This window comes from Chenopodium album, chromosome 8 (assembly GCF_948465745.1).
Source record: "Chenopodium album chromosome 8, dcCheAlbu1.1, whole genome shotgun sequence".
Taxonomy (NCBI): Eukaryota; Viridiplantae; Streptophyta; class Magnoliopsida; order Caryophyllales; family Amaranthaceae; genus Chenopodium; species Chenopodium album.
Genome location: NC_137841.1, coordinates 1,731,147 through 1,758,819, shown reverse-complemented (window position 1 = coordinate 1,758,819; position 27,673 = coordinate 1,731,147). Strand labels below are relative to the sequence as shown.

Sequence of the window (27,673 nt, the reverse complement as noted above, 5' to 3'; positions counted from 1 at the left end):
CGAACCCTACACTTAATTAAATTAAATAAGATCGTATATAAAATTGAAACCATATATTGTGAAATTGATATGATGATTATAAAAAGAAACATCAACTACCTTAGAAGGATACAAATATTAGAAGGCGCCTCAATGGAGAACGTGAAGTGTGCTTCAATTAATGGAAAACGTTGAGAGAAAGGGGAGTAGGAGGACTGGAGGAGGAGCCAATTGACCGTATTGGTAAAAAAAATAATAAACGACAATTTGGTAAAAAAAATAAATAAAAATTCCGACAACATAAAATAACCCTAAGCTAATAGCTCAAGTGGTTGAAAAAATACTTTTCTCCTGGTTTTAAGAGATCTTAGGATCGATTCTCATTATGGTTTATTTGGTTGCAAGCAAGATTATCAAGTTGGATCTCAATCCGGACCCTTAAATACACCTTTGAAAATTGTATAAAATTAGGAATTCATGACAAAAACGCGCGTAAATCAGTGTAATTAGTGTTTATATTTTTATGATTTCTTAACTTTTTACGATTTTCAAGTGTAAATTTAATGCTTACATGTAGTCCTAAGGGCTATGTACAACATTTTCTTTCTTTTTTTGGTTGCAATTTGCTAAACACAAACCGCAATTTGCAAATTACAAAAAAATAAATAAATAAATAAAAATAAAAATGAAAATAAAAGATTATTAAGTTGGATTGTTGATATGGTAACTCAAGTGTGTGTTTTCTCAAAAAAAAAAAAAAAACTCAAGTGTGTGTTAAATAGGGCCCGTAATCTTGTACTCCGTATAAATATTGGGTTGGGCTTCAAATTTATTTGATCGATTCAAATTTCCCCGCCTTCTTCTTCCCCAAACCAAACAAACTTTTTTCTCTCTCCTCATTCTCTGCTTTGAAGCTCGTCAACAATGGAGGAATCGTCGGAGCAAGCAATCGTGCCTTTATCGCATCAAACGAATTCTCTTCCTGAGCTCGAATCTCACTTCTCCACCGTCCTTTACGGTTTTTCTCTCTTTTCATCTTCGCTCTTTGTTTGAATTTCAGTTTGAGTTCTTACAATTGATTATCGATTTCCAGATCAATTAAAATTAGGTTATATTTGCATTTCGTTGTTGTGATTTGTTGTTGTGTAATTGATTGATTACATTTTGGAGAATTGCGTAAGTTTTTCGCTGATAATGTGTTTGAATTTCAAGCATAACGTGTAAAATTTAGTTTCGCTTTGAATTTGTTGATTCGCCACATTATTTTGATGAAAATTTAGGTTAAATTATCGAATTAGCTTTAATCTCTGTCTCTCTCAGCTGCAATTTGAGCAATGTTTACTGTTTTGATGTGTTTCGATTAACTTGATCAATGTTTTGCTTGAAGTTTCGAATTTATATCTGTAACTTCGTTGAATGTTTTTGATTTCACTGTATAATATTTATTATCATCAAACTTTTAAATTGTTTATCATGTATTTATTACGCTGATGCTTGATTTCTGATATTCAATCTTTTGTTTAACTCTGTAATCGATGATCATAAAGTTTTGATGAATTTTCTTTTTCCTTAAACATCGAAATTGCATACTGCTGTTTTCCGCAATTTTGTCTCTGTTTGAGCAGTTGAGCTAGTCAATTGATACTGATTTATTTGAATAATATCCGGTTTAAAGTATTATATGTTGCTGAATGTAATTGATTTCATGCTAGCAACCTACTTAATCGAGTTAGATTTGAATTTTTTATAGGATTTAAAGGTTGTTCAAGGACGATGAATCTGAATAAGTAACAAAAAATGAACACAATGAGAAAAAGTTCTGCGGACGAATTATTCAACTGAATGTCATATTGTCATGTATCATATAATTGCTCTCGTAGTTATTTATAATAGTCTGAAATTCTGAGGCAAGCTGTTTTACGGATGTTAAGGGAGTTGCAAAGGTCTAAATCAACTTTATATTTATGGATGCAGATCTTTCGCAGCAAGTACAAGGAGCAATGGAAGATCTGCTTAAGATGATCAAGTGAATTCGCAATCTTTAGTAATCGAAATTTAAGCTGCTGGACAAAAAACAATACTCAATTTGCTAAATATTTCTTTGTTATCAACATATGAAATTCAGTGCTTGCTGTGAATAATCACACAACCATATTAATATGTTCGAATACTTATATTTCATAATTGTGCAGTGAAATTGATGGACACTCTGCGGAAGTAACTGAAGAAATGGAGAGGTGCAGACAGTCTGCTCTTGAGAGGAGGAAGGCCATTGAGGAAGAAAAGGAATGTTTTCAGAAAGCTGCTTTTGCTGTTCTGGACGTGCTGAATACCGGAGAGGGCAAGCAAAATTATCAGTAAGATCTTATTGACCTTTATCTGTTTATTCTATATGATCATTCTTATTTCATAAATCAGATAACTTACTATCTCTCAAGTAATTCATCTGAAAGATTTATTTTAAGATTTGTGCTGTATATTTTTCGGTTAGTATCAGTAATTCTCATATATAACATCTCCTGCCTTCAAGGGCTTGATGTTTTATGTTGTTTTTGCGCTTTCTAGTTTCTCTATCAGAAAGTGATGCATTGTTTGATATAATTTGCAACAGGATGTTCCTGGAAAATGGTAGAGAGTACTGAAGAGAATTCATCTCAAGTAAATACTTGCAGAATTATATAAATGTAGCAGTAAATGTCTAAATGATCAGTGCAGTTGCTGAAGATTCGAAATTTTCAGGTTTGATTAGATCGTACTTGGCATTTTTATCCTTAAAAAGATGCTAAAATCCTACAAATAAGTTTGTATAAAAATCACAAAGTACTCCGTATATGATTTCTGGTTTGATCTTTACTGCATATATTACAAGTGTTGTAATTTCTGCCAACATCTTGTCAATTTATATAAACCCGCGAGAAAATTTGCCGTGATCAGTAGGAATTTTCCCCTGATCAATCAAGCAAATCAAAGTTACAAGTCTACAAATATCTTATTTTTCCTTTTCTTGTTTCCATTAAACACAGAACTTTCAAATTAGTATTGCTATAGAATAATCATTTGTTCATACTAATCCCTCATTGTATGTTATTCGAAGATCAATAAACCAATACATATTTGTGCCATGAAATAAGATATGTAACACTACACAGTAAATTTCATTTGATCAATGCCTTTCTCTTTCGACAGTATACATGTTCCTGCTTGTTCTTGACCGCAAATGTAATCTAGGAGTTGTCAAAACTTATTACAACCTAAAATTCTTACAAGGTAAACCATCTCACCATGTATATTAAAACCTTTTCTTTTTCTAAACTGTACTCTAAATATATCAACATAAGCCTTAACAACTACAAAATGGCAAAGTATGACTAACACTTTGTTTGGATAGGAAGAAATGAAAGGAAAAGAAGAGAAGAGAAGAGAAGAGAAATAGAGGGGGACAAAATCTCTTGTTTGGGTAAAAGATTGGGGGAAGGAAGGGGAAGGAGAGGGAGGGATCTATTTTCCCTCTCTCTATAATAACCATAATCTCTCCAAAATTGGAGAGATTTGAAGGGAAAATGGAGCTCACCTCCCCCTCCCTTTCTTTTCCCTTCCCTTCCTCCATTCTCCTTCCCCTTCTTTTCTTTCCTTCTTTGCTATCCAAACAAACCGTAAGGCAAATTATGTACAAACTCGGAAAGTTATATATACAAGCTCAGGGTACAGGCCGCAAGGAAGTCTGCTGTATAACTATAATCCTATATTTTCTTTTACCATGTAGAAGTTACACTTGTGGCGTTTACGCCTCAACAGCACCAAACTCAATGCACATTCTTCTATTGCTTGAAGCAGCAAGCTGCCATTTCAACAATTAGGTGCCGCATGAACCACCAAGAGTTAACAGACATGCAAAACTGTCAGAAAACAAAGCTCTCAAAATCGGCATTTGGTTAAGACGAGTAGAGAACTGGAGTTTGTTGATCTAAGTGTTGTTTTATAGATGAATCACCCCAAAAGAAGCATCATGCTTTTGCAGCGACTCACATCACCACTTTCTCTTATGAGTGCAACTTAAAGCAGAAATCAACAAAAAGAATTTCAAGCCGAGTGCTATCTCCAATTATTGTAATCACGTCGATAAAGAATTACATATATTGAGCCAACCATTGTTTGCACAAGTCAAGAACTGGGAGTGCATTCGCATGCAGAGCCTGCCCAATACACAAAACAAACTTTAAATTATATCAAACCAGACCAGACCATATCAACAATCACATGAAAAAAATCATATTCTTTGACAGTAAGCTGTAAACTACATTAGAGCTGTCATCCTTGACACTTCTAGTTAGGCAGCTATGGAAAAGGATATGCAATATTGTCATGAACAGTGAAGTCTAACAACAAGTTTTACAGTAATTTGATGAGAGCAATTCGCCTGACCTGACCTTTCAATCAACATGGTAAATGTTTTTATTTGATAAAAACGTCGTGGATCTATAACTGTAGACTAACTCAACAACATACATGAGCCTACATAGATCATTTTTTTTTTTTTTTCCCCAAAAGTAGTTGAATGATGTGGGCATGTGGCTTTATTGTACATGAAAAATGGAATGAAAGCTTGCCCAAATTCGATTCAACTATAGAGGACATGAACCAGGGATCAAAGAGAATCAAACCTGATGTGCCACATATTGAACATCAGCCACACTGCCACTTCTGGAGGCAATTTGGAAAGCACCTTTTAGACGACCACAGACAACACAAGCCAACACCTTCCTGCACATACACAAATACCATGTTTTTAAAATCCAGATTACTTTAACCCATATAATAATATTTGTGTATGAGAATAGGATTATAAACAGACGAAAAAAAAGGTTCCATTAAAAGTGGAAGGAAAACTACACTTATTCTAAACCATAAAATTCTTATTGAAAAAGGGGATCTGGAATTCGACCAGAGAGGGATGCTGCAAAAGCTTTTCATTGTGAGGGTCCAAACAACTGTTTACCATTCTTGTACTCAAAGAAACGTCTGCTTCAAGCAATATATTACACTAAGGCAACACCATAGGCGCGAAATAGTTGAGAGCCAAAGAAAGGATACTGAAACTCTTTAGTTGCAAATTCTGCCTTTTAATCTAGATTGACTCAGGATATTCAGAAAATTGTTTACTATGACTCAACAGAAAATCCCTTGTTGTACTTACTTCCCAGTTGCTGTCTCCTTTTCATACCAGGAATAGTCTTTCAGTCTCAAATCCCTCCACCCTTTTTAGCACCTTCTAATTCAGGTAAGCATTTTTTTTACCAGGGTTCTTGCGTCAAATCACTCAAGAATAGGGTTAGGCTGTGTGAAAACATGGTATACTTAATGGAATTTGTCTATGTTCAACAGAATTGTTAGCTATATAGGCATGTGCTTGAATTAGCCATCTCACCTGCTTGATAGCCATATTGCTAAGTAGCTTAATTGTACCAGCCAGTAGACAAAAATTACTAAACAACTGCTTTACTAAAAAGAACCACGGCCGCAGTCTATACACCTTTAATACACAAGTACATGAAATGTAACATACATGAAGTTTATAGTTCATTACCTGTGGGTACTGATTAACATGTCTATGAGACGATCTGGGCGCTCCTTGTGTTTGTTTGCATATACATTTATGGCAGCCCCCAAAACCTAGAGCATCATAAAGTTAAAGACAATTAAAGCCAGAGATCAATGCAATTGTAGGAATCTTGATAAAATCCCAAGAGAGTAAAATATGTCCTGGATTATTAGGCAACATGCTTAGAACTAAAAGGTAATATAAACACATTAGAGCAAGTTGATGATTAGGCAGTAATATAACACATCTCACATTTTGAAGGAAATGATGATAGGTTCCTTTATAATTTGACAGCTTGACAAGCAATAAGGTGACAGGTCAAACCACTGTCTAATTCAAACTGGAGGTTAGTTTGACTTGCACTTTTATTCAAGGGGGATGATAAGTTCAAGCACAGTTAAACTGTTAAAGAAACCAATCAAGGAAATTACAAAAATATGCTCAATATTATTTCTAAGGACAACTGTTTTCATTTAATCATTAAAAAAAAAAAAAAAGAAAACCAAGGGCTTTGATTTAGCTTTCTAATTCGGGTTTTAGCCAAAATTAACCATCTTCCTCACTAAATTATGCAGATATGTTGTTTTAGCTCGAATTATCGTCTATGACCTCCTAACTCCTAAAGCTAAAGAGAGAAAAACACATATCAAATTCTGAGCCAGATATTTTCTTAGTTCTTCTCATCCCTTCTCGTGGCACTCATCTTCGACAATAGTATTTAAATTGAGGCTAATCTAATACTGTGAAAAGTGTTCAATGTAGTAACAAAATACAGTTACAATGATCTGATAAATAATTATGCTAGAAGAACTTAATATCCACTTGATTACGTTGTTGATACCAATGCCAATGTTAAGAAAAGAAAAAGAAATACCTCATCCCATTCATCATCATATATATTTCCCTTAATGTTCCTTAAAAATTCAGTCAACAGGTTCCCCTTTTTCCTTTCAGCAAGCGATGCAGCAACCGCAGCATAAATATCCACAGCTGTAGATATTGAGTTAGAGCCACAATATGTATGCTTAAGAAAGATGACATCAATAAAAACAAGTAATAAATAGGCTACCAGGAAGATCAAATTGACAGACAACTTGGTAAGCCAAGTCAAAGTTCTTCTCTGCAAGAGTTTCTGCAATTTGACACCTCCTCCTGCAAAAGCATTAACACAATGGCCAGAAATAGAAATGAGATATAGGCCCTCACAAGGCGTATAAATGAAGTTGATTACATAGCAGGAGGGAGTAAATTCCAGATAAATTATGATTTGTTTTCTACACTTAATAAATGGACACTGCTAATCTGTACCACCAAGAAGTATCAGATACCTGAACGTTTCAGGATCATTTGGATTTCCAAAGACAGAATGTTTCCACTGTGGACCTTCGGTTTCATTCAGGCATTTCACAACTTCAACCTATGATGGTAGAAAAAACACTAGAAGCGCATTAGTTTTCAAAACCATCTATTTACCAGCATCACAGAAAACACATCAGAGAAAGACAGGAATAATAGATGTGCTAGAAAAACACAATAAGCAGGATTGAACGGGGGCTAGGGATTGAGTCCATCCAACATCCATCACTCATAGTCATACAACTTTTTTGTTATACAAATTTAAGAATGTACTGTAACCTACACCAATAACAAAAAGATTAATTTACATTATACTATTCTAGTATCATAGGGTTTTTTAGAATTGGGGGAAATCGACAATCAGGTACGTATTCTACTGATTTGGTTTTTTATTTTATTTTATTTTATTATTATTATTATTTTATTTTTATTTTTTTTAAAGGGCTGGGCTTCATAGGACACATCATAAATCAGGTACCCGATACGTTTCCAATCAAGATGCTAAACGCCCCCAAACTGCCTTGGCGTACCATTTTTGAAGGGGACGGTGTGGGGACATATCCTATGCGTACCCGTCCCCGATACGTTTCGGGTACAGGAGACGGCACCTGATAGGCAAATCCGTGCATCCTTGAATACAAGTATCAAATTTTACTTAATCTCAAAGCACCAAGTCTTTTTTTCTCCGGTTTATAACATCCAAAACAGCTAGCAGAGTAATAGGCTAATACAGTCAAAATAACTCCTCCAAAACAGTTAAAACAAGAGCTCCATTACAAGCTAAGTTAGCTAACAATCACTTTTGCTCCAAAAGATGATGATTGCAAATCCCATCCAACTTAGGGTCCAATTTGGATCCATCAAGTCACATTATTCCTTGATAAAAGTGCATAATCCAAGTGCCAACTAGCAGGATTAAGTCCAGCAAAAATAAAAAAAAAAATAAAAAAACGCAAAAAAAAAGGTGGAAAAATTGCACACATATTATCCATAGATGCTTGACCACTACATCATTTAGAGTTGGAAATGTAAGGCAGCACTATCAGAAACTATAAAGCAAATGTATTACAAGAAACACATAATTTGTATTCTTTATTTTGATCCCATGAACATTATCAAGTAGAAACAAGTCAACAAAATCCCAAAGATTATAAGTTATAAGATTTTTAATGAATTGATGCAATTACCTGAATAGCAGCCCGAGCTGAAAGTTTGTTGAGTCCTTCCTCAGTAAGTTTCTCTGAGGCACTTTTACCTCGAATGCCTTTTCCAACAAGTTTAGCTGTCTCTCTACGGGCTGTTATCCCATCATCAAAATGTACCTACACTCAAAAATAAAAATGAAAACAAATATAAATATCACCCCCGACAATGTACGTTTCTTTCTTTCTTTCTTTCTTTAATCCAATCGAAACTATTCCTAGTTAATTTGATTTTTGAATGAATAAGAAAATGCATGCAGCTAAACATGAGGGATGGAGATGTATTTGACGTTTTCAGCTATGTACACGGTGGTGGGGGTGCTTTCATCAGCTTTAATATAAATCCACATGCATGCAATGGTCTTCAAACAAGTAAGATACACTCTCCAAGGAGTAGTGTATGCCTGTAAGGTATGTGTTTGTAGTTCCAAGATCTTACTGACTTAATCTGGAGTCTGGATTGTGTAAATACTTTGGTATTAAGGAGTTGATAGGGTCTTTGTAACTTATGCCATCTGAGCGTATTGTAACCCCACAAATGATCACTCATTATAAAGTGAGTTGTGGCTTGGAGATCAAGATAGCATAATTAAATTCCAAAAAATTTGCAAATCTTATCACATATAGTTATGATATTATATCCTTACTCAGGTAAATTTACCCATAAAATGAGAATTTTTAGCAATATCACATCCAGTGACACAACCTTTAGCCAACGATGACCATTGATGCAAACTTGTCACAATAAAAAAATTAACACGAACTTCGTCACTGCGGAAACTCAATGACATTCCAGTATCTCAGATCAAAAAGTTTTAAAAACAGTAAAATAATAGAAAAATAAATTAAAACATTAAATTTAATAATCCCCGCAATTTTTTTTTTTTAAAAAAACTTTCATCCCTCCTTTCTTTCTTTCTCTCTCCTCTCTTCCCTTCTCCACCTAGATCTCTTTTCCTCCTCTCTATGGGTTTTTAAGGCTTACGAATCACCGTTGAAAGCATTAACTCCGAAATGCACTCTCTCTTAGAGAACTAGGTGGAGAGAAAAGGAGAGGCAGAGAGAAAGAAAGGAGAGAAGAAATGAATTTTTAATTTTTTTTTTATTATCTTTTAGGGAGATTTTTATATTTTAATGCTAAAATTTTTTATAATCACTAAAAAATTTTAAATTTTTTGGCTAGTGAGACCTATATCTAGCCATTGAACATGTTTGGTAATACTGATAAAGTTCATGTGAACGATTGTATTTTCGCAAAACTTATATAGCTCAGAAAATCCTGTAACTACTACAGGAGAAATAAACCACAAAAGCGGACAGCTTAAATACTTGCACCTCTATGATCATTAAAGACGGGTAATAAAAAAACAAGGAACATGGGATGAAATGAAAGGGTTGCTCAAGAATTCTGAATAGAAACAAAATTTAAATAATAATTCAGCTCACACATTAAGTCCAGAAAATGCAGGCTTATTTAGTCATCAGTTTTTATACTCTGCTGTTAAAGGAGGACAACCGATTATACCAATAAAAGCAAATAAAAATAAGTTAATCATATCTTTACTAAAACCTACAGGATTCACAACAGCTAGTACTAGACTTATACGAAGTATATATCCTAGAAAGAACAAAGAGAGTGAAGAGGCAAAAGAGCTTTTGCCATTACAAAATGCAGTGATTGAGAGGTTAGTGGTACCTTGGCATTTTGCAAATGCTTTACCGCATCTTCTTGGGACAAAGAATTCATAAATAACTGAATACAGCAAAGACCAGCAGCAACATGATCTCTTTTAATCACCTGCATCAATATTATAATGATAATAGGAGACCAGTCAAATTTTGCATTAATGGACTAATGAGGAAGTACAGCCAGAAATATGATGGATGACACTAATGGGGGATAAACCTTAGTATGATTGATGACAGGTACAAAAGCCAAAGCATCCCAACGTAAACAACACAATTTTCATGTTCTTATAAGAAAAGTGTATGAAAGATTTTGCAGTATTTGGATGGATTACAGAAGACATACACAGGGCACTCTATGTAAACTTTACTTTGACTGACAGTTAATAAGGGATTTTGAATTACCAGAAACTTGTAGAGGTAGTTAAAATGTTTATGAGTCTCGCAATAGTTGCATATTTTAGCCAATGCCATCTCCGTATACTTATTTACAGCAGAGTCTAGGGATGCTGAAGATGAAATTCTCGCAGAAATCACTTCTTCCAACACAGACATAGCACCATAGTTTATACAAAATTCGCATAAACTGTCAATGGTGCCATAATCAGTTACCACAGAGTCTGGTCTCTGTGGAGATGAAGATGAAGTAACTGTCCCGACAGATGATGGTTGAGGAGGTGGAGGAACACCCTCAGGAGGAAAGAATAGCAAGCAAGCGTCATTATAATGTCCATGCCTGAACATAAAATCTAGCAAATCCTGTCGTGCATACTGCATAAGAAAAGAAAATTACTTAAACATCTAAACGGCAGTAGGTATATTACAGCATAGGAGTTTGCAAAAGGAGAATAGGGAGTGAGCATCACATAGTAAATTCCAAAACCGTGAAAAAGAAAAACTAAAATCTGTAGTCAATCCTCACTGCCTACAGGCAATAGCTACACTGACTACAGTAGCATAGACCTCAAGAATCACAATTTAAGCACCAGAAGAGCAGTAGTATTCTATTAGTAAAAGACAAGACAAAATCACACAGAAGACCTCACTAAACCCATGTTAACGACAACAAATAAAAGGCCATTTAACCGAATAATCTTTTAATTTTTACTCCAACATCGATCGCATATACTAATAGGTTAAATTAAATTTCTGATTCTTACATCTTGAAGGTAGTTGACACATTCAAGGTACCGAATATTATCCAGATTACTGCGTGGTCCATCATCATAATCTGTGCCACTCATTGAGCTACTATTTTCAGGCTCTTGGGACCCCCTTGACCTCTCTGAACGAGGAAAAGTAGATGGCATGTGCAGGACATTAAGATATGAATCTGCAGATAGAGAATCATCTAGAATTGTCGGTGCACTTTTTGCAAGATGTTCATACCTGTGACATATATTACAACAATCAGCTTCTAAAGTACATTTCTTTCTTGACAACTACTTTATTTCTTTTTGGTTTTATAGAAATCATTTGATAGGATTACTTCAAAAGAATTATCTAACACGCATAATGTCTATCATCAATGCTTATGCAACTGATAATCCAGTATGCATACATAACAATCTCTTTCCCTAGGAGAAAAAAGCAAGGCAAAAAAAGACAGCATATTCCACTTACATGGAACGAACTGCAGACACGTCAACTGGAGGACCACCTTCAATAGTGTTAATGATGTCCAAAATAACTGGTGCAACATGGAAGTCAGGATCATTCTTGCGCAGTTGGAGAGCTTGTCTGCATTTCAGCAGGAAAGTGTCAAACTGTCAATCATAAGCATCTACATCTGTCACCCATTTCTCTTCCACCCAAAGGAGAAACTGAGTAACTATATAAACAAAAAGATCTGAAGAGAGCATTCAAACTGAAAAGGAAAAAGAATGCCAGAGACTTTGAGCAGTATAGGAAATTCATACATAAATTTCACACGGGCCTGTGAATAGTGCTCCATACGAAGTAAAGCATGCCCCCATGCGATCCATACGGGAAAAAGATCAATCTGAAAAGTGAACAAAGCAAACTCAAAAATTTCTTATTCAAGGGAATATGAAACAAACAGTTTATGTAGAGCTGTTAAAAACCGACCCAAACTGGTGAATCCGAACCGTTTCGAACTGTTCCGAAAAGGAACCGAATCGCTAAGAACCTATTATTTTAAAACCGTAAACCGACCCGACCCGATTTTTAAAAACCTGAAACTGAACCGATCCGAATGTTTGAGAACCGTTAATGAATCCTACCCGATATCAAGCCGAACTGATACAACCCAAAAACGAGAACAACCCGAATCGAGTACTTTTGAACCCGATAGCAACCGACCCATTGTAAACCGAAACCGTTTAAACCCGATAAACCCAAATTGTTTACAACCTGTAACTGATTAGGATTGAACCGTTTAACCCGTAATAAGTTATCATCAAACCGTTTACAACCCGTAATCGGTTATAACCGAACCGTTTATAATCCATAATTCCGTAGCCCGTTATGACCGTATAATTTTATTTTATTTTTTGGTATATTTTATCAATAGTAAAACAAAAGGGTTAATTTGAATTATAAATTATTTATATTGAAAAGGTTTGAAATTTTATGCTACAATATTATCGTCCTCTAACGAGTAATGGCTTATGGAACACTATATTGTATTAAAAAAATTAAAAATCTAAATCAAAAGCTAACTCTAGATTTGTTATTATTATTTGATCCTTAAAGTATTATACAAAAAAGAGACATAAAGTTAAACAACTAATTAATACTCCGTATGATCTATTGGAATAACTAATTAAAGAATATTGAGGATATACTAGACGATATATGTTAACGAAACCCGTTTAAAACTAGCAAAACTAGTTGTCAAACCGACTAAGTTCAACTCGAACCAATTACAACCCGATCCGATTAGGACCCGATATGTGTTGACCCAAAACCCGCTTTAAACTGACAAACCCTGTTTTTAAACCGACCGAATTTAACCCGAACCGATTTTGACCCGAACTAATTATAATCCGACCCGATTAGAATCCGACCCAAAAAGAAACTGTAATAAAAATAAAACAAACAAATCCGACCCGAAATTATTTAAAACCGACCCAAACTGACCCGTTAATAATTCCAACCCGTTTAAAACCGACCCATTACAAACCGAAAACCGATAAACCGAACCCAAAACTGAACCGAAAACCCGATTGACACCCCTTAAGTTTATGTCATCTATGCAAAGAGATTAACCCAATCCAACTTAAACAATAACTAAAAGGGGTATACAAGTAGTTGTAGATCTAGTGAAGTACAGTTAAATATCCATGGTGATAGTGGACATTTATTGTGTATTTAGATAGAGAAAAGTGGAGGAAAAGGAAAAGAAGAGAAAAGGAGGGATGCATTATTTGGATATCTAATGCAAGGAGGGAGGGGAGGGAATTGGAAGGATCCATTTTCCTTCCCCTTTTAATAAACCAAATCCCTCCATGGTTGAAGACATTTAAAAGGAAAATGGAAGGTCACCTTCTCCTTCTCCCTCTCCTCACCTCCCTTTCCATTCCCCTCCCTTTTCCCTTCTTTATTGTATCCAAACATAGTGATAAAATCAGCTCAAACTCATAGTTTAGACAAGTCACCTTAGGTGAAAAGAAGCCTTACAAGGAGCAATGCAGCTAAGAATACTAGAACAGACTTTTCTTGAAAAAAAAAGGTGAGGGGGCTTGTTTATGGTAACCTCTATTGAAGTTGAATTTCACGTTAAACTACCATCCAGTTTCATAACTCTCCAATTCATTTTACTAATCTACTAGGCTAACAGCAGTGCAAGACTGTACTCTCCTAAATACTGCCAACTGTGGGATCTTACCAAAATAGAGATGAGGTCAATCAATTTAAAACAAAGGGAAGTACCTTGCACTTTTTGCAAGTATAGACAGCCATGCTATAACGTTCCTCCCCAATCAATCTGTCACGAAGACATGCAGATGACTCCTGGTCAGCAATATCATCAAGAGAAACAGCAATTCCTGATCCAAGAAGGCTCTGAAGTAATTCCGCACGTCGAAGCCAGGCATCAGCTTGCGACAAGAGCTCAGATAGTTCATCTGTAATTTGATTACCAGCACTAGAGCTTCCAGCTTCAGATGATCCATCATCTGCATCCTTGCTTCTTTCAGAATTACCAGGTAAGTCACTGCTCCCAACAAGTTTCTTAAGCAGTGATCTAGCATAGAGTAGTCCCTGCAGACATTGAAACACAGTCATCATGTACGCTACAAAATCCAAGTAATGTGTACAATCTGAACAGCCTATTCGACACTTACAAGTCCCAATCCAAATGCCCACCCCTCTGCCCACTAGCATATATTACTCATTGAGAAACAAAGGTGAGCAAAGAAGAACTTGTACCCAGAAACAAAAAAACCCAACAAATGTGTTAAAAAAAAAAAAAAAAAAAAAAAGGTCAGTCGGTCACTACCTCTACAAATGTTTCTGTTGCATGGTATGCTCGCCCAATAATTTCAACAGAAGCATTCTCGGGAAGTTGTTGAGAGCTTAAAACGCACTTCATTTGATTGACACACAAATCTATGGCACCTTTTGCAGAAATTGTTCCATCAGAACACAAGGAAAGAAGTGCCTGAAGAGAAGAGACAGAACAAGCATAAAAGTTATAATCTAAAGAATAACAATAAGAAAGAAATATAGCTTACTCAACAATTCAATATCAAGGTACAAAGGCAAGCAGAACTGCAGGTGCAGAGAAGCATGAAATGGAATGGCAATTGATCATAAAAATGTATTCTCAACATTATCTAACAATGTAAATATTATCAATCAAGCTATTGTGCAAAACAAAACAGCGCGATATAATAATTAGATTACCGGTCAAAACTTTGATTTTCACCCACCCAAATTAAAAAACTTGCTCTTAGTACCACTTAAACCAACTATACTCATGGGAGCCAGTGTGATGACGCTGTAATCAAGATAAGAGCCAAAAACTTGCTCTTAGTACCACTTAACCAACTTTGGGCCTATTATCTAGAAGAAATATTCATTAAAGGAGTTGGCGAAAGCTTGACTCTAAGGAGGGAGAAAAGGTCATTTATAAGATGGGCGAAGAGAAGACAAAAAGCGAGGAAGGATATTGGTATGGTAAAGTGTGTCAAAGGTAAGAACCAAAACGTTTTAGTACAAGATGAAGACATTAAGGACAGGTGGACGACTGAACGGGGTACTTCGACAAATTGCTTGATGGAGATCAAGGAGTTGTGATAGGAGATGCCTTTGTGAGTGATGAAGAAATCAACATGCAGAATGAGCGGAGGATTAGGAGAGTAGAGGTCGAGACCGCACTGAAGAAGACGAAGCCTAAGAAAGCAGTTGGTCCTGATGGTATATTGGTAGAGGTGTGGAGGTGTTTGGTTAAGATTGGTATTGATTGGTGGAAGACCTCTTTAACAAGATATGGAGGGACACATGGATCTCAAAAGATTGGAAGAAGAGCACCTTGGTCCCAGTCTATAAAACCAAGGAGACGCTGAAGATAGTTTCGAGGGATCAAACTTATGAGCCACACTATGTTTTATTTTGTCACTCATGTTCTAAACTTTTAATCATGTGTTCTAAATTTTTAATCATATGTTCTTAATTTTAGATCAGTTCTCATATAAGTATGGGTTCTCATATATATCTGAAAAGGGATCACAAAAAATTTAGTGGACAGAGGAGTAATTCACTAATTTGTTGTGGGATAAAGTAATATAAATTGCATTGTCATGGGCTAAAGCGGCCACAGTCCACCGGCCGGGGCTGTCAAGAGATGATTGAAATAACAAATATATTGGGTTGATCAATAATTCTGTTTCCTAGGAGGACAACTAGTCCTTGTTAGCTGACTCCATTTTTTGCTGTTAAATACGCTCTCGTTTTCTCATCACTAATAAATAAGAAGTTATATTTCCAGAAAAATTCAGTTAGTATTTTATACCTGATATTCTGAAATCATACATGCATACCTTAATAAGGTGATTATGCATACCTTAAATAAGATGATGTCTGGAGCACTGTCATATCGATGAGAAGAACGGATACCATCATCCTTCTTTGGGTCACCTGTCAGCATCCATTCTTCAGCAATTGACACAGAAGGAAGTCGATCTTGTCCATCAACAGTTAATGAGGAAGCATGATCTTCTTGAATTCCTGTCATTGTTTCCCATGCAACTTTCTCAGATGGTGTTAAAACAGAGCTTTTCCTCTTCTTATGTGGCTCCTTTGGAGGGACTTTGTCTGCAGATCCACGTGGAGTCCAAGAAGAAAATGCCCGCCTTGCCTCCTTTTGCAAGTTACTAAAACTACTAGTCAAAGATGATTTTGTGGGAGTTGCAGTTTTTGTCTTCTGCTTAAGTCTAGAGCCAGATACAGATATTCGTGTTTCTCTGGGTGGGGAGCTGATACTGACAGCAATGGCCTTGGTACCATATTTGAGAATTACATTGTCGTCCCTAAGCGAAGGAAACTCCTTAAGGATCTGAAGAAGAATTCAACAAGCTCACCATAAGAACTAGTAACAAAGTTAGTAGTTAGATTTCTAATATTATCTAAAGAGAAAAAAAATCAGCTAAAATGAAGTACACTAACAAATCAGCATGAACTTCAATATTCCGGCAGACAAATCTGATAGACAAACAACAGTTTAACATATACTTCTTCCGTTCTTATTTAATTGCAACATGGGTGTTTCATGCTTGCTAATGCACATTTTATGCAATTAATATCTTATATAATACCCAAGTAAAAAATATAAATATAAAAGTTAAATTAATGAGAGTACATATCAAGATGAATCTAACAAGCCCCCAAATGACTGTTTCTCTCTCTCTCTATATATATATACATGGAAATTTTCAAAAAAAATCAACTTACCAGAGAAGCAGACTGTAATTGTTTTCTCATCAACAGCACCTCAAGGATCAGTTGAGGATGCTCATGGAGGGATGAGCATCTTTGCTGCCACGGCAATGGCAAGGCTGAAAGCACACGAAGACCCAATGCCCATGAGTTCAGCCTAGACACCTCAGCATCAGATAGATTACTGTCCTTCCGTTTCAGAAAAAAGTGAACCTACAGCAGATGGGAGATGTAACCATATCAGAAATTGAACACCAAAAAGTTAATAGCATATTAAAAATAATGAAGGGTGCCTTTTTGTGTGTGGTTATGTTAGAAGAGATTGAGCACAACAAAACAGTAATAGAGCACCAGGATTGAGAAATAATTACAAGAAGTTGCTTTGATCTCAGGTTAGGCAAAAGTTGCATAGCTCCCATTGCAACAGGTAAAGCATCGTTTGAGTCACGCAAAGATGAAAGAAAACGTGAGGCTTCAGCTGGACCCCCTCCACTCAATGGGTCTGCTGTAAGAAGCTTGACAAGCTGTCTTCCTTGTAATTCTCTACGAAGATCAATAGACAATCCAGCACTCTCAGCTACCTCCAAAGCAGCAGAAACAGCTCCCTTTTCAGCTAATTTAAGTGCTAAGCCCTCAGGATCATCCTTGCAAGCTGCTTCAACCTTATAACTCAAATAATACAGAAAAAGATAATTCAGCACTGTAAGCGATTTTGAACATGGAGAGCATCCAAAACAATACTACAAACCTCCTGCCAACTTCGGTACTGGTCATCTGCAGATAATATGTGCTTGTACTTTTGTAAAGCTTGTTTTCGTTGTAGGACCTAATCATCAAAAAATATCACATGTCAATTTTCTTTTTGGGGCTGTGATTCTAAGGGTGCACTACAAGAAGTGCAATATTACAAGCCAAGTTGTGGTAATGGAATCCAAAGGGTTAAGATGTTAGTCTTGAAAAGATGAAAGATAGTAATCTCTATTAGCATGTTGATGAATTCATTCTATCCAAAATAATCCATGGTTGGGAGACAGTGAGGTCATAAGTGGAATTACAGTGTCAAATGAAAGGTTGCAAACAAGCAGATAAATCTGACTTTATAAAAAACAAAATAAAATAAAATAAATAAAAAAAGAAGAAAGAAAGAAAGATAACAGTGCATCCATTGACAAAGGAAGGTACCAATGATTGGCTGGGAAGCTCATTTTTCAATTAGACACATATCAAGTTTATTTGAATGTGTAAAGCAATTACATGGATAATCCCAAAATTCACATGGAAGTTGTTCATAGGATTAGAAATGAAGCAACTTCTATAAGATCAGCATCTAACTTATCAAATATGGCTTAGATGGTCAAATTCGACCATGAAAACTTCATATCTAAAGTTTTTATGTTTGAATATGACCTTTAAAACCTTACAGTGGAGGTGAAACAATAACAGGAGGAGAAGAAAGCAGTGGTGATGGCAAGGAGATAGTGGTAGCGGCAGTGGGAGGAGAAGAAAGCAGTGGTGATGGCAAGGAGATAGTGGTAACGGCAGTGGGAGGAGAAGTGATGGCGGTGGTGTGAAGGGGTCGGCGACTCGGCGGTGCTCCATTAAAATGAGAGAGAAGTTGATAAGGTATATATTGACAAGTAAACAAATATCACCCAAACAACACATTACATCAAAGGGTATCACTTTCCTTTCTCTGTCTATCCCCTTCTTGATTCCACTCCCTTTACCCTGTGAGAACCAAATGATCCCTAAGTTTACTCACTTTTAAACCCTCATATGTTTTGTAATACCCCATATATTTATGATTTGACAAAATATATGTAAAAACCAAAATAAATTTCATTTCATGAGTTGAGAGAGATAAAAAGTATACATCCTTTTAATATTTTAGAGTACCATTCTGAGTAAGAAAAGATATATAAACCCTCTGTTAATTCATCTTTTACTCAGTTACTTACTATAGATACACAATTCAAGAAAACAATGAAAAGGTAAGTAAGTGCAAGATAAAGTATGAAAAAGTAAGAGAGAGAATGAAAGGTGGATGGATGTAAGAAAAAAGTGGATGAAGTAAAAGAGTGAGTGGAAAGGTGTAAATATTGTGGGAAAAAAGGTAAGATGGCAAATGGATTAAATCAAAAATAGAATAAAGCAAAGTAGAACAAAAAAGAATGGACTAAAAAGGAAAGTTTGTAGAACAAAATAAACGAAGGGAGAATTTCTTATTTAAATTTTTATTTTATTTTTATTTTGTGACGTCCAATTGATACTCATTCCGTCCCAAGTCAATTGTGGAATAATATATGTGATGAAAAATAATAAAGATTTTTTTTGATGGAATACGAGAGGATGTGGAACCTTACTTTTTATAGTAGGAAGAAAGAATAAGTGCAACAATTAAAGTGGACAGACATAAAAGAAAGTGTGATGATTACATTTGGGACAATGGACAGGGATGTATTATTCATTTGTATTGATCCTTAGAACAATGTCAGTAGATCAAGGAGCAATCTTTTACTTCCTCTATTCTTTTTTATTGACCTGTTTCATTTATCACACTTGCCAATGCATAATTTTAATGTCGACACATTAAAATTAGGAAATTTTGACATTTGCTACCACTAAAATCATCATGTTTCACATTTGCTACCAGTTTAATTTTTTTTTTTTTTTTTTTTTACTTTACGACCACCCAAATCCACTTTGTTAAAATTAACAACATGATGCCTTATACCGTGCCTATTTTCGTTAGTGGGGCCCAACCACCCCTCCCCCATGGCGCCCGGCGCCCAAAGCTACGGCCGACACTAGCGACCCCACCCCCTCCCTTTTCCCCTTCTTGCTGCCCCAACCACGACCCCCACCCGCTGAAAACCACCCTCCCCATTTCCCCCACCAGAATTGGACCCCCTCCCCGTTTCCTCCACTGAAACTGAACCCCCCCCCCCCCAATTTCCCTACCCTTTTCGGCCACCCCTAACCCTGAACCACCACCCCAAAACCACCATAAGCGAAACCCTAAGACCCGTTTAGGGTGGTTTCGGATGGTGGTGTAGGGTTAGGGGTGCCGTTTTTTGGGTGGGGGAAGGGGAGAGGAGTCACTTCCGGTGGGGGGAACAAGAAGGGGGGCCGAAGAAGGTGGTTTCGGATCGTGGTGGGGGACGGGATCGAGGCAACAAGAAGGGGAAAAGGGAGGGGTGGGTTGCGTAGGTGGGAAAAAGGGAAGGGGGTGGGGTTGCCGGCGCCGGCCATGGCTTTGGGAGGGGGCTAGCTATTATGGGTGGCTGGATTTTTTTAATTTTTTGAATAAACTTAATGGAACCCTAACGGATTCCATTAAGTGGTAGTTATTTTTAACAAACTCTGATTTAGGTGGTAGTAAAATTAAAAAAAAAAATTAAACCGGTAGCAAATGTAAAACATGGTTTTTTAGTAGTAGCAAATGTCAAAATTTCCTTAAATTATATATAATTTAAAAAAAAAAGAGAGATAATTATAATATTTGTAGTATTTTGTGAATCAATTGTAACAAATTCCTATATAAATATGTTTTCCTTTACATATGGCTCACAAAAGACGGGATTTGAATAGTGTAAAAGTCAAAGTAAGTCATGTTAAAAAGAACGGCGAAAGTATAATAGTTTAAGGATTTAATTATAGAGAGATAATTAACTCAAGTGATCAGAATGTTAGCTGGAGGAGAGTGATTCCAATCAACTACTTCAACAGAACCTATTTCATCACACACAAAGTATGGATTGGATCAAGTTGTGGTCTCACATATGCATGGGAAAGGCCTAGCAAAGGTTTGTCCATTTCAAGATTCTTAACCTATTTGACTTTTCACGGCATCATGCACACTGAGGAAAGTAGGAAAAGCCACAAGTAAATAAAAGCTTTACCGGAACAGTGTGCTATGGAGGGTATAATATACAGAATCTCAGATAAACTAATTAAAACATCCCTGATAGATAGACAATCAATTGATGAGGAAGGTACTTAACATTTCTAGGTTATGTTTGAAAGAAAGTAATCGTGGTTGATAGATAGAGAGACCCTCTCCATCCCAAAGAAATAGGCCACCTTTCTGCTCTTGCTTGTCTCATTTCTTTTCCTAATTGTATTACATACTACAGGTTACTGTCCACTCGTCAATTGTCATGCTTGGTATTTGGAAGAATTCAACAAAAACACAAAATTTTAGGACATGTTAAGACATAAAATGGAAAAGGTACAGCAATAACCTCATTTTTAATAGGCTCACTCTGAGGCAGATGACAGCTACACATAGTAAGCACATCCAAAGCAGCATCTAGTTCCCAGCTATGCAAAAATCTACAGAAGACACAAATTACAGTTTAATTATATATAAGATATAATTAAAAGAGGATATTGTCAAACTACAAGATCTCCAAAAGCTACTGCCACTATCATTCAAACAATAGTCTCATAGGCATAATATCATCAATATTTTTGGAAATTTTGTTAAAAAACAACTTTTAAATCCTTATATTTGTAATAAATCACCTTTTACAAAAAAATTTGTAAAATACCACCCACTAATTTAATTACTTGTATATATTACTATACTACTTTCAAACCTAGAAAGCAGAGCAATGGCAGCAACACCAATGTCGGGAAACCATAATTTGGACAGAAATCCGCCGCTTTTGCGCCACCTCTGGGAACTGACATGACTGATATCAACTATGGCTTAACACTTACCCTCTCAATCGCAATCTTGTTTTCGATTACTTTGCTTTGTCACCCTTTTTATGGTCATACTTGCAATAATGAGCAATTGTGAAGGAATGTTGTTCATTAAGGGTGTAGACTGTAGAGAGAATAGAGGAGGAAAAGAGGTGAACCAATTGAGGTGATCAGCGCAAATACTAATAGAGGTGGAGAAAGAATAGAGAAGAGAAGAGGGATAACAAAGGAATGGGGGTCCAATTAAGGGTAACGTGACTAGCACATGACCCGTAAACGCCAGATTTTATGGTCAACATTCATTTTCCGGCACTTGGAGGTGAATTACAACAAAAAAAATTTAAATGGGTGGTCTTTTACAACATTTTTTTTTAAAAGGTTATTTTTCACAAAAATAAGGATTAAAAAGGAGGTTTTGGACAAAATTTTCTTTCTTTCAAAAGTTTCTCTAAACTCACTTGAACTCACCCATGCTTACTTGTATTAACAAGGTGCAAAACATAGGATTAATAGACAGCTCCTCCCCCATCCCCACCCAAGGAAAAATAAAACAAACAAAAAGGAAAGGAAAAAAAAAAAAACAGTTCTTCCATAATAAACCAATCTTTGGTTCTCTCTCAATCTCTCCACACATATGCTCGTTTTTTCTTATCTTTATCCTGAATTATCCCACTTCACACAGTATAGAAAAATTAACCTTGGATAATAATTTGGAAAATGTACATGTATAAACATATATGTACAAAGTATACCTTAGGGCTAGCTGAGCTGCTAGTTGTTTGTCTTTCAATCTGAGACAATACTGCCAACTATCACTCAGCATCCTGTTCCCAACATGCCCTTGTGAACTTCCAGAGTTTTGGCTGTTTTCTTCATGTTCAATTAGAAGTCTAAGCAACTCATCTGATGCCCCACCTCGCAAACAACGATCAGAAAAACTGAGTGCATCCATAATATTCTTTTCTTCAATTAATCTGTACATAAACAAAAAATATATATATTAATCATTTGAAGACCAATTTGGCAGAGTATGATCACTAAGTACGTAAAAGTTACGACACTGAAATAAAAAATAATACTCCCTCCGTCTCTTAATACAAAGCCTCTTTTGGTTTTTGCGCGGGAATTAAGAAAGTTGTAAATTCTTTAAAACTAATGATTAAAAGTACAAATATGCATGTGGGGTTAGAGAGAGATATAAAGAGAAAGAAAAAGTAGTTTGGAATAATTGAAGGGATAGAGAGAGAAAGTGTTGGGAATTGATGTTAAAAGTACAAAAAAAGTAAAGGAAAAAAGATGACAACTTATCAAAAATGGGTAATAATGTCAAAAAATACAGCCTTTAAATAGAAAGAGGCATTGTATTTTGGTTTACACAAAAAGGAAATGATGCTTTGTATTAAAGGACGGAGGGAGTAATAAAAAATAATAATAAAAATAAAATTAAAAAAAAAAGCAACATCAACAAAGAACAATATCCCATACCCCATCCAATTTTCCTACCGATGCAATTTCTAGAAAGATATGACACTAATTAGCTTGGAAGTATCAATAACTTGGAAGAGGAAGGGAGGGGAGGGAGGCAGAAATTCAGCTCCCTTGTTTAAATAAAATAGAAAAGAAAGGGAAGGGAGAGAGGGAGGAAGAAAGGGTAAAGAACAACCAACAGCAAAATAAATCGTGCTTCTTTGTTCCATTCAACCACCATATTTCAACATACAGTCAAACCAAAAATCCTTGATTTTCATCTTCTTTTTAAATATCTTCCTCGATCGACGCATGAATCCTTCGTCTTCAGATCAATCACGGCGAATTATACAGTTCTTAAATTCTAGCAAAATTTCCCTTACAAAAAAAAAAAAAAAAAAAAAAAAAAAAAAAAAAAAATCTAGCAAAATTTCGAATCCGGCACAACAATTGAACGGGAATCAAAGAGCTCAGCGAAAGAGGCGGAGATAGAAATTGCTCGAAACTGAAAGCCATTGATTACGATGACAATTACAATGGTGATTTGGTGGTGCTAGAAAATTGGAATTAGGGTTAGGAATTGGGGAAATTATGCGAAAGAACTCCAGCACTCTGAGGAGAGAGAATTTTGGGGGTTTATTTTTGAAATAAAAAGGATAAAGTTGTCATTTTATAAAAAAAATCAGTTTGTATAAGTTTATATTGCTTTTAGTTCTGTTTTTATAATGTATTTTCCTTCCAAATCTTTTCAAATTTTGAAAGATTTTATCCTTAAGCAATTATTGAAATACTTTCCCCCCATTTTCTCTCCTTCCATTTCCTTCCCCTCCATCATTTACGGTGTGTTTGGATTGAAGGAAATGGAGGAAAAGGAAGGGAAGAGAAATGGAGAGATGGAGTATCTTTCATTTGGATAGCAAATGAGGAAGGGAGGGAATTGGAGGGGAGAGAATGATTAAATTGTAGGAAATTGATCCCTCCAACAACGGAGAGATTTGGAAGGAAAACTCACCATTCTTCCCTCCCCTTCCTTTCCCTCCCCTCCTCTTCTCCTCCCTCCCCTTCTTTTCCTTCCCCTTTCTTTATCCAAACAAACTGTTACCATCCAAACAAAGGAAATTGCATCACTCCCTTTCCCTTCTCTTCCTTTCCCCTCAAATCCCTCTATCCAAACAATGTGTTAGGGATCGGATAATAAATATAATAAACTGAAAAGAACTAATACTCTAATAGCTCTAAACAGTATATATCTGAACTGAACTTATTTTGTCACCGCAATCACTGTCCCAAAATAATAGGTCTGAGGCATGTCAGTGGCTGGAGGATAAGGTTAACTGGTGTCTGGTGAGCAAAATGGAGCAAACTAAACTTCAAAGACTGGGTTGTGGGAGAGAAGTGCATGTGTTGTACTGCTAGGCATAATGAAGGACAAAGAAAATATGTGAGTCCTAAAGGAATGGAAGAAAGCTACTCTGCCACCCATACTAAATTACCATTCTCTCAAGTCAACCTAGTCCTCGCAGTTGCATCTAAAGGCGTTGAACTGGCCACTGAAACTCGAGGTGGAAAGAGCCAAGTGTAAATATAAGACCAGGGGGTAAAATATGAGGACTTCGACAACAATTCCACAGGTTGACAAAAACCTAGTCTAATTACAAATTAATAAATTAAAACATAAATTGATTTTTCATCAAGGATAAACAGTATATACCTTTTAACAGTCCTCTCATATGGCTCTTCATTTTCCCAGTCAAAAGTTAGAAAAGTAGTAGCATCATCTTCAGCAGCTTGATGCATCGAATCCTGCAATGTGTCACGATCAACTGTAGCTTGAGCAATTTCTGGAGCAAATGCTGCAGTGTTACTTCCAATACTTTCATCAATCTCAGACTCAGTGTCAGTGTCAAGTTCTCGAGATCGTTTAGCAGAAATTTTTCGGTTACTTTGTATCCCACTAGCATCATCTGCATCCTTGGGTGTTTCAGAAATCACAGATACTCGGTGAAGGTTTGTCTGCAACTGTATCCATCGGTTCAAAGTTGGAAATCTGAAAATTTGAAATATAAATTTTATCTTTTTTATTTTTTATTACCCAGAAGAAATTTTGGCTGTAATGGGAAAATATACAACAATTTGTATACCTTTCTGACTGATCAACAGCGAATTCATAGAACATGTGGTTAGTATCTGGTGAATGTGGCAATTCTTCGTTCAAGGGACTATGAAAGGATGACTCATTACTACTGTATAGCATACTGCTTCCAAAGACACAAGCAAGTACAGCTCTAACTGGTGAAATTTTGACCAAATGCTTTATTATGTCCAACTGTAGATGATATTGAGCAATTCCAGCCGAAGCCAAGGAACTGCTGACGTCACTTGCGCAAGTCCCTCTACCAGAAGATGTAGTTAAATGACTAGCATGGCTAATCTTAGCACTGGATGCAGCCAATGGAAGACAAGCCCAACCGTGGCCACAACGTGAAGGATAGACAGAAGGCACACAAGCTGAGATCACTTCATGAACAAAATCAGCAGACATGATTTCTGCAACCTTTTCAGCTGCCTCAGTGCTACCTCTTTCAAAAACTAGGCGCGTTACAAGCTGTATTAAAGGCATGAAAATCATGAAAGGCATTAACATAGATTCAAGTTGCTGTCCAGGGGCACAATCTCATATTCTATTTAATCATGCCTACATATGCAAAAAAGAAAAACACACAGAAACAGACATAAATGAATGATTTAAAAGCTAGAAATTTTGAACACTGTAAAAGACATTTATATTTCTGATAGTGACTACTTTAAGAAGTCTATATTACATGGGAAGTACCATTTTTCACAGACTGATGGTGTGAATAAACTACTTAATGCTCATTTCCTACGGCAGACAGGTTAAAAAACCCACAGAACTGCAGAAGTTGTGGATAACTACAGAGCCAAGCAGAAGCATTCACTATTTTTCTAATAATGAAATATTGTGTAAGGATTCAGACCTTCAAATAAGCTTTTAAGGACAAACTATAATCCAAAATCCAATTAAAGAGAAGAAGATATCAGTTATGTATTAAAAAGGTGCAAAAAGTCACCATTACACTCTTTGGTCCATATGTAAAATAAAAATAATAATATATCAATGAAGCAAGGCCAACTACTTTGGGAAGTAGTTTTTAGTAACTCGGTTCATGTATTACACAGTTACACATCTAGATCTCAATTTGGGACTAAAAGTTATGGGCTATTGAAAAATACTATTTTTAACATGCAACAAACAACATTGATCTCCTTAGCCATAATCACATAAAATGCAGGATTTCTTTGCTCCAATTCTACTAAAATACCTCTTTGACACCCCAAAATGGGTATGCATACTCAAACAATTATATGCTCGAAATATTGAATACATGAATAAGAAATGGAAAGATCATTGTCCACAATTCTCAATCACAAATCTGGGCCCATACTCGAGATTAACAATCACATTCAAGTCCAATCCCCACCAAGTTAATTTGGTTCGTTTATATGCTTTCAGGTTTTCACTGGCAACAGATTTTTAAGGAGCGCTCGTATTATTTTCAAGATCATTTTTGAGCCAAGAATTAATAGACTTACATCCTTGGGCCATTCATATACGAGCGAGAAGTAGTTAAAGTCATGAGTTGTATCAGTGCCATCAACAATATCACCAATTGCAGCAATATGAAGAACAAATTGTGAGAGATATGTTGATGGTTTTGCACTCAAGGGGTTAAAAAGCCGCTTTTCAGCATCTTTCATGTCATAAGCTGAAGGTTGTGCAATGCTTTCTCCAGTAGCTGAACTTGAGGATGGCTGTTTAGTACTTCTGAGCCCAAGTCCCACAACATTATTCCTGTCAATATCTAAGAGATATTTCTGCTCCCTGCCTTCAACTTTGACAAGATCAATCCCCATTTCTTCATCAGCTACTGCTCTTGCAAGATTATGAAGTTTGCCTGAAACAATAAATAATAAATATAGAAAAGTCACTAGTCAAAATATACAATCATAAAAAAAAGAGTTGTCTCTAACAAATCTCAACTCTTAATACCTGGCCAATTATTTTTCCTTTTTTTAAAATTATTCTCGGAGAGGGGGAGGGAGGGGGGGATGCTAGCTCAGTTCAATCCCGAAACACATATTTCAAGTCCTATACTTAAGGAAATAGCAGCCAAATCACATGCATTTGTGTCCACGGGACAAAATTGAATATAATCGGGATAATTGATTGGCCATGGTACAGAAATTTGGGCCAGCTTTCTAGATTATACATCAACTTGAAGAAATGAGAAGTTCAGCATTTAGCCCGGCCAATACATGAGGGGCCATGACATTTTATTCACTAGTCTAGACTCAAACAACAAACAAAAGATAAGAAAAAACCCATAGAAAAAAAAATCACTGATCATAAACTGACTCGTGGCCTTCAGTGCTTCTCTACAAACAAAGGATATTTCAAAAAATTAAACAGGAAAACCTTCTTTGGATTTAAGTAATATTTTTAGAATTTAGTTGATTATTCAAGCCTTACAACAATTTTATATTCAGAAACTTCAACTCTCAAGCTTTGATGCCCTGTGTTTTGGCTGATTCCATGTACTCCTAACGATTACATTCTTATTTTCATTTTAGATCCCTGTAGTTCACTCCATTAAAAGGTCCAAGTAAGTGATCCTTCTTTCCTATTATTATAACTTAACGAGTTAGTCTTCTCCAAATCAAAGCAAAATCTAACCCTTATTTTTAATTCTGGTGC

At 35.9% G+C, this 27,673-nt stretch overlaps 2 protein-coding genes across 2 annotated transcripts in view; one reads left to right on the top strand and one right to left on the bottom strand.

Annotated features, from left to right (window-relative positions):
• Window positions 1-864: 864 nt before the first annotated feature.
• Window positions 865-2,952, top strand: LOC145555607 (uncharacterized). Its single transcript, XM_081617346.1, has 4 exons — window positions 865-997; window positions 1,954-2,005; window positions 2,172-2,336; window positions 2,591-2,952. The coding sequence occupies exons 1-4, from the start codon at window positions 904-906 to the stop codon at window positions 2,619-2,621; spliced, it is 342 nt and encodes a 113-aa protein (XP_081473472.1). The 5' UTR covers window positions 865-903; the 3' UTR covers window positions 2,622-2,952.
• A 37-nt stretch (window positions 2,953-2,989) lies between these two features.
• The window catches only part of LOC145641536 (uncharacterized), a 43,331-nt gene continuing 18,647 nt past the window's right edge, over window positions 2,990-27,673 (bottom strand). The window contains exons 14-36 of the mRNA XM_081692361.1: window positions 26,512-26,873; window positions 25,041-25,504; window positions 24,611-24,946; window positions 22,185-22,406; window positions 20,967-21,057; window positions 17,471-17,548; window positions 17,094-17,384; window positions 16,738-16,935; window positions 15,851-16,342; window positions 14,285-14,446; window positions 13,717-14,046; window positions 11,742-11,824; window positions 11,446-11,562; window positions 10,983-11,211; window positions 10,228-10,593; window positions 9,833-9,934; window positions 8,122-8,256; window positions 6,907-6,995; window positions 6,648-6,730; window positions 6,453-6,568; window positions 5,564-5,649; window positions 4,641-4,740; window positions 2,990-4,172 (exon numbers count right to left, since the gene is read on the bottom strand). Coding sequence (XP_081548487.1) covers window positions 4,107-4,172; window positions 4,641-4,740; window positions 5,564-5,649; window positions 6,453-6,568; window positions 6,648-6,730; window positions 6,907-6,995; window positions 8,122-8,256; window positions 9,833-9,934; window positions 10,228-10,593; window positions 10,983-11,211; window positions 11,446-11,562; window positions 11,742-11,824; window positions 13,717-14,046; window positions 14,285-14,446; window positions 15,851-16,342; window positions 16,738-16,935; window positions 17,094-17,384; window positions 17,471-17,548; window positions 20,967-21,057; window positions 22,185-22,406; window positions 24,611-24,946; window positions 25,041-25,504; window positions 26,512-26,873 — 4,598 coding nt within the window. The 3' untranslated portion in view covers window positions 2,990-4,106. The remainder of the gene's footprint in view (window positions 4,173-4,640; window positions 4,741-5,563; window positions 5,650-6,452; window positions 6,569-6,647; window positions 6,731-6,906; window positions 6,996-8,121; window positions 8,257-9,832; window positions 9,935-10,227; window positions 10,594-10,982; window positions 11,212-11,445; window positions 11,563-11,741; window positions 11,825-13,716; window positions 14,047-14,284; window positions 14,447-15,850; window positions 16,343-16,737; window positions 16,936-17,093; window positions 17,385-17,470; window positions 17,549-20,966; window positions 21,058-22,184; window positions 22,407-24,610; window positions 24,947-25,040; window positions 25,505-26,511; window positions 26,874-27,673) is intronic.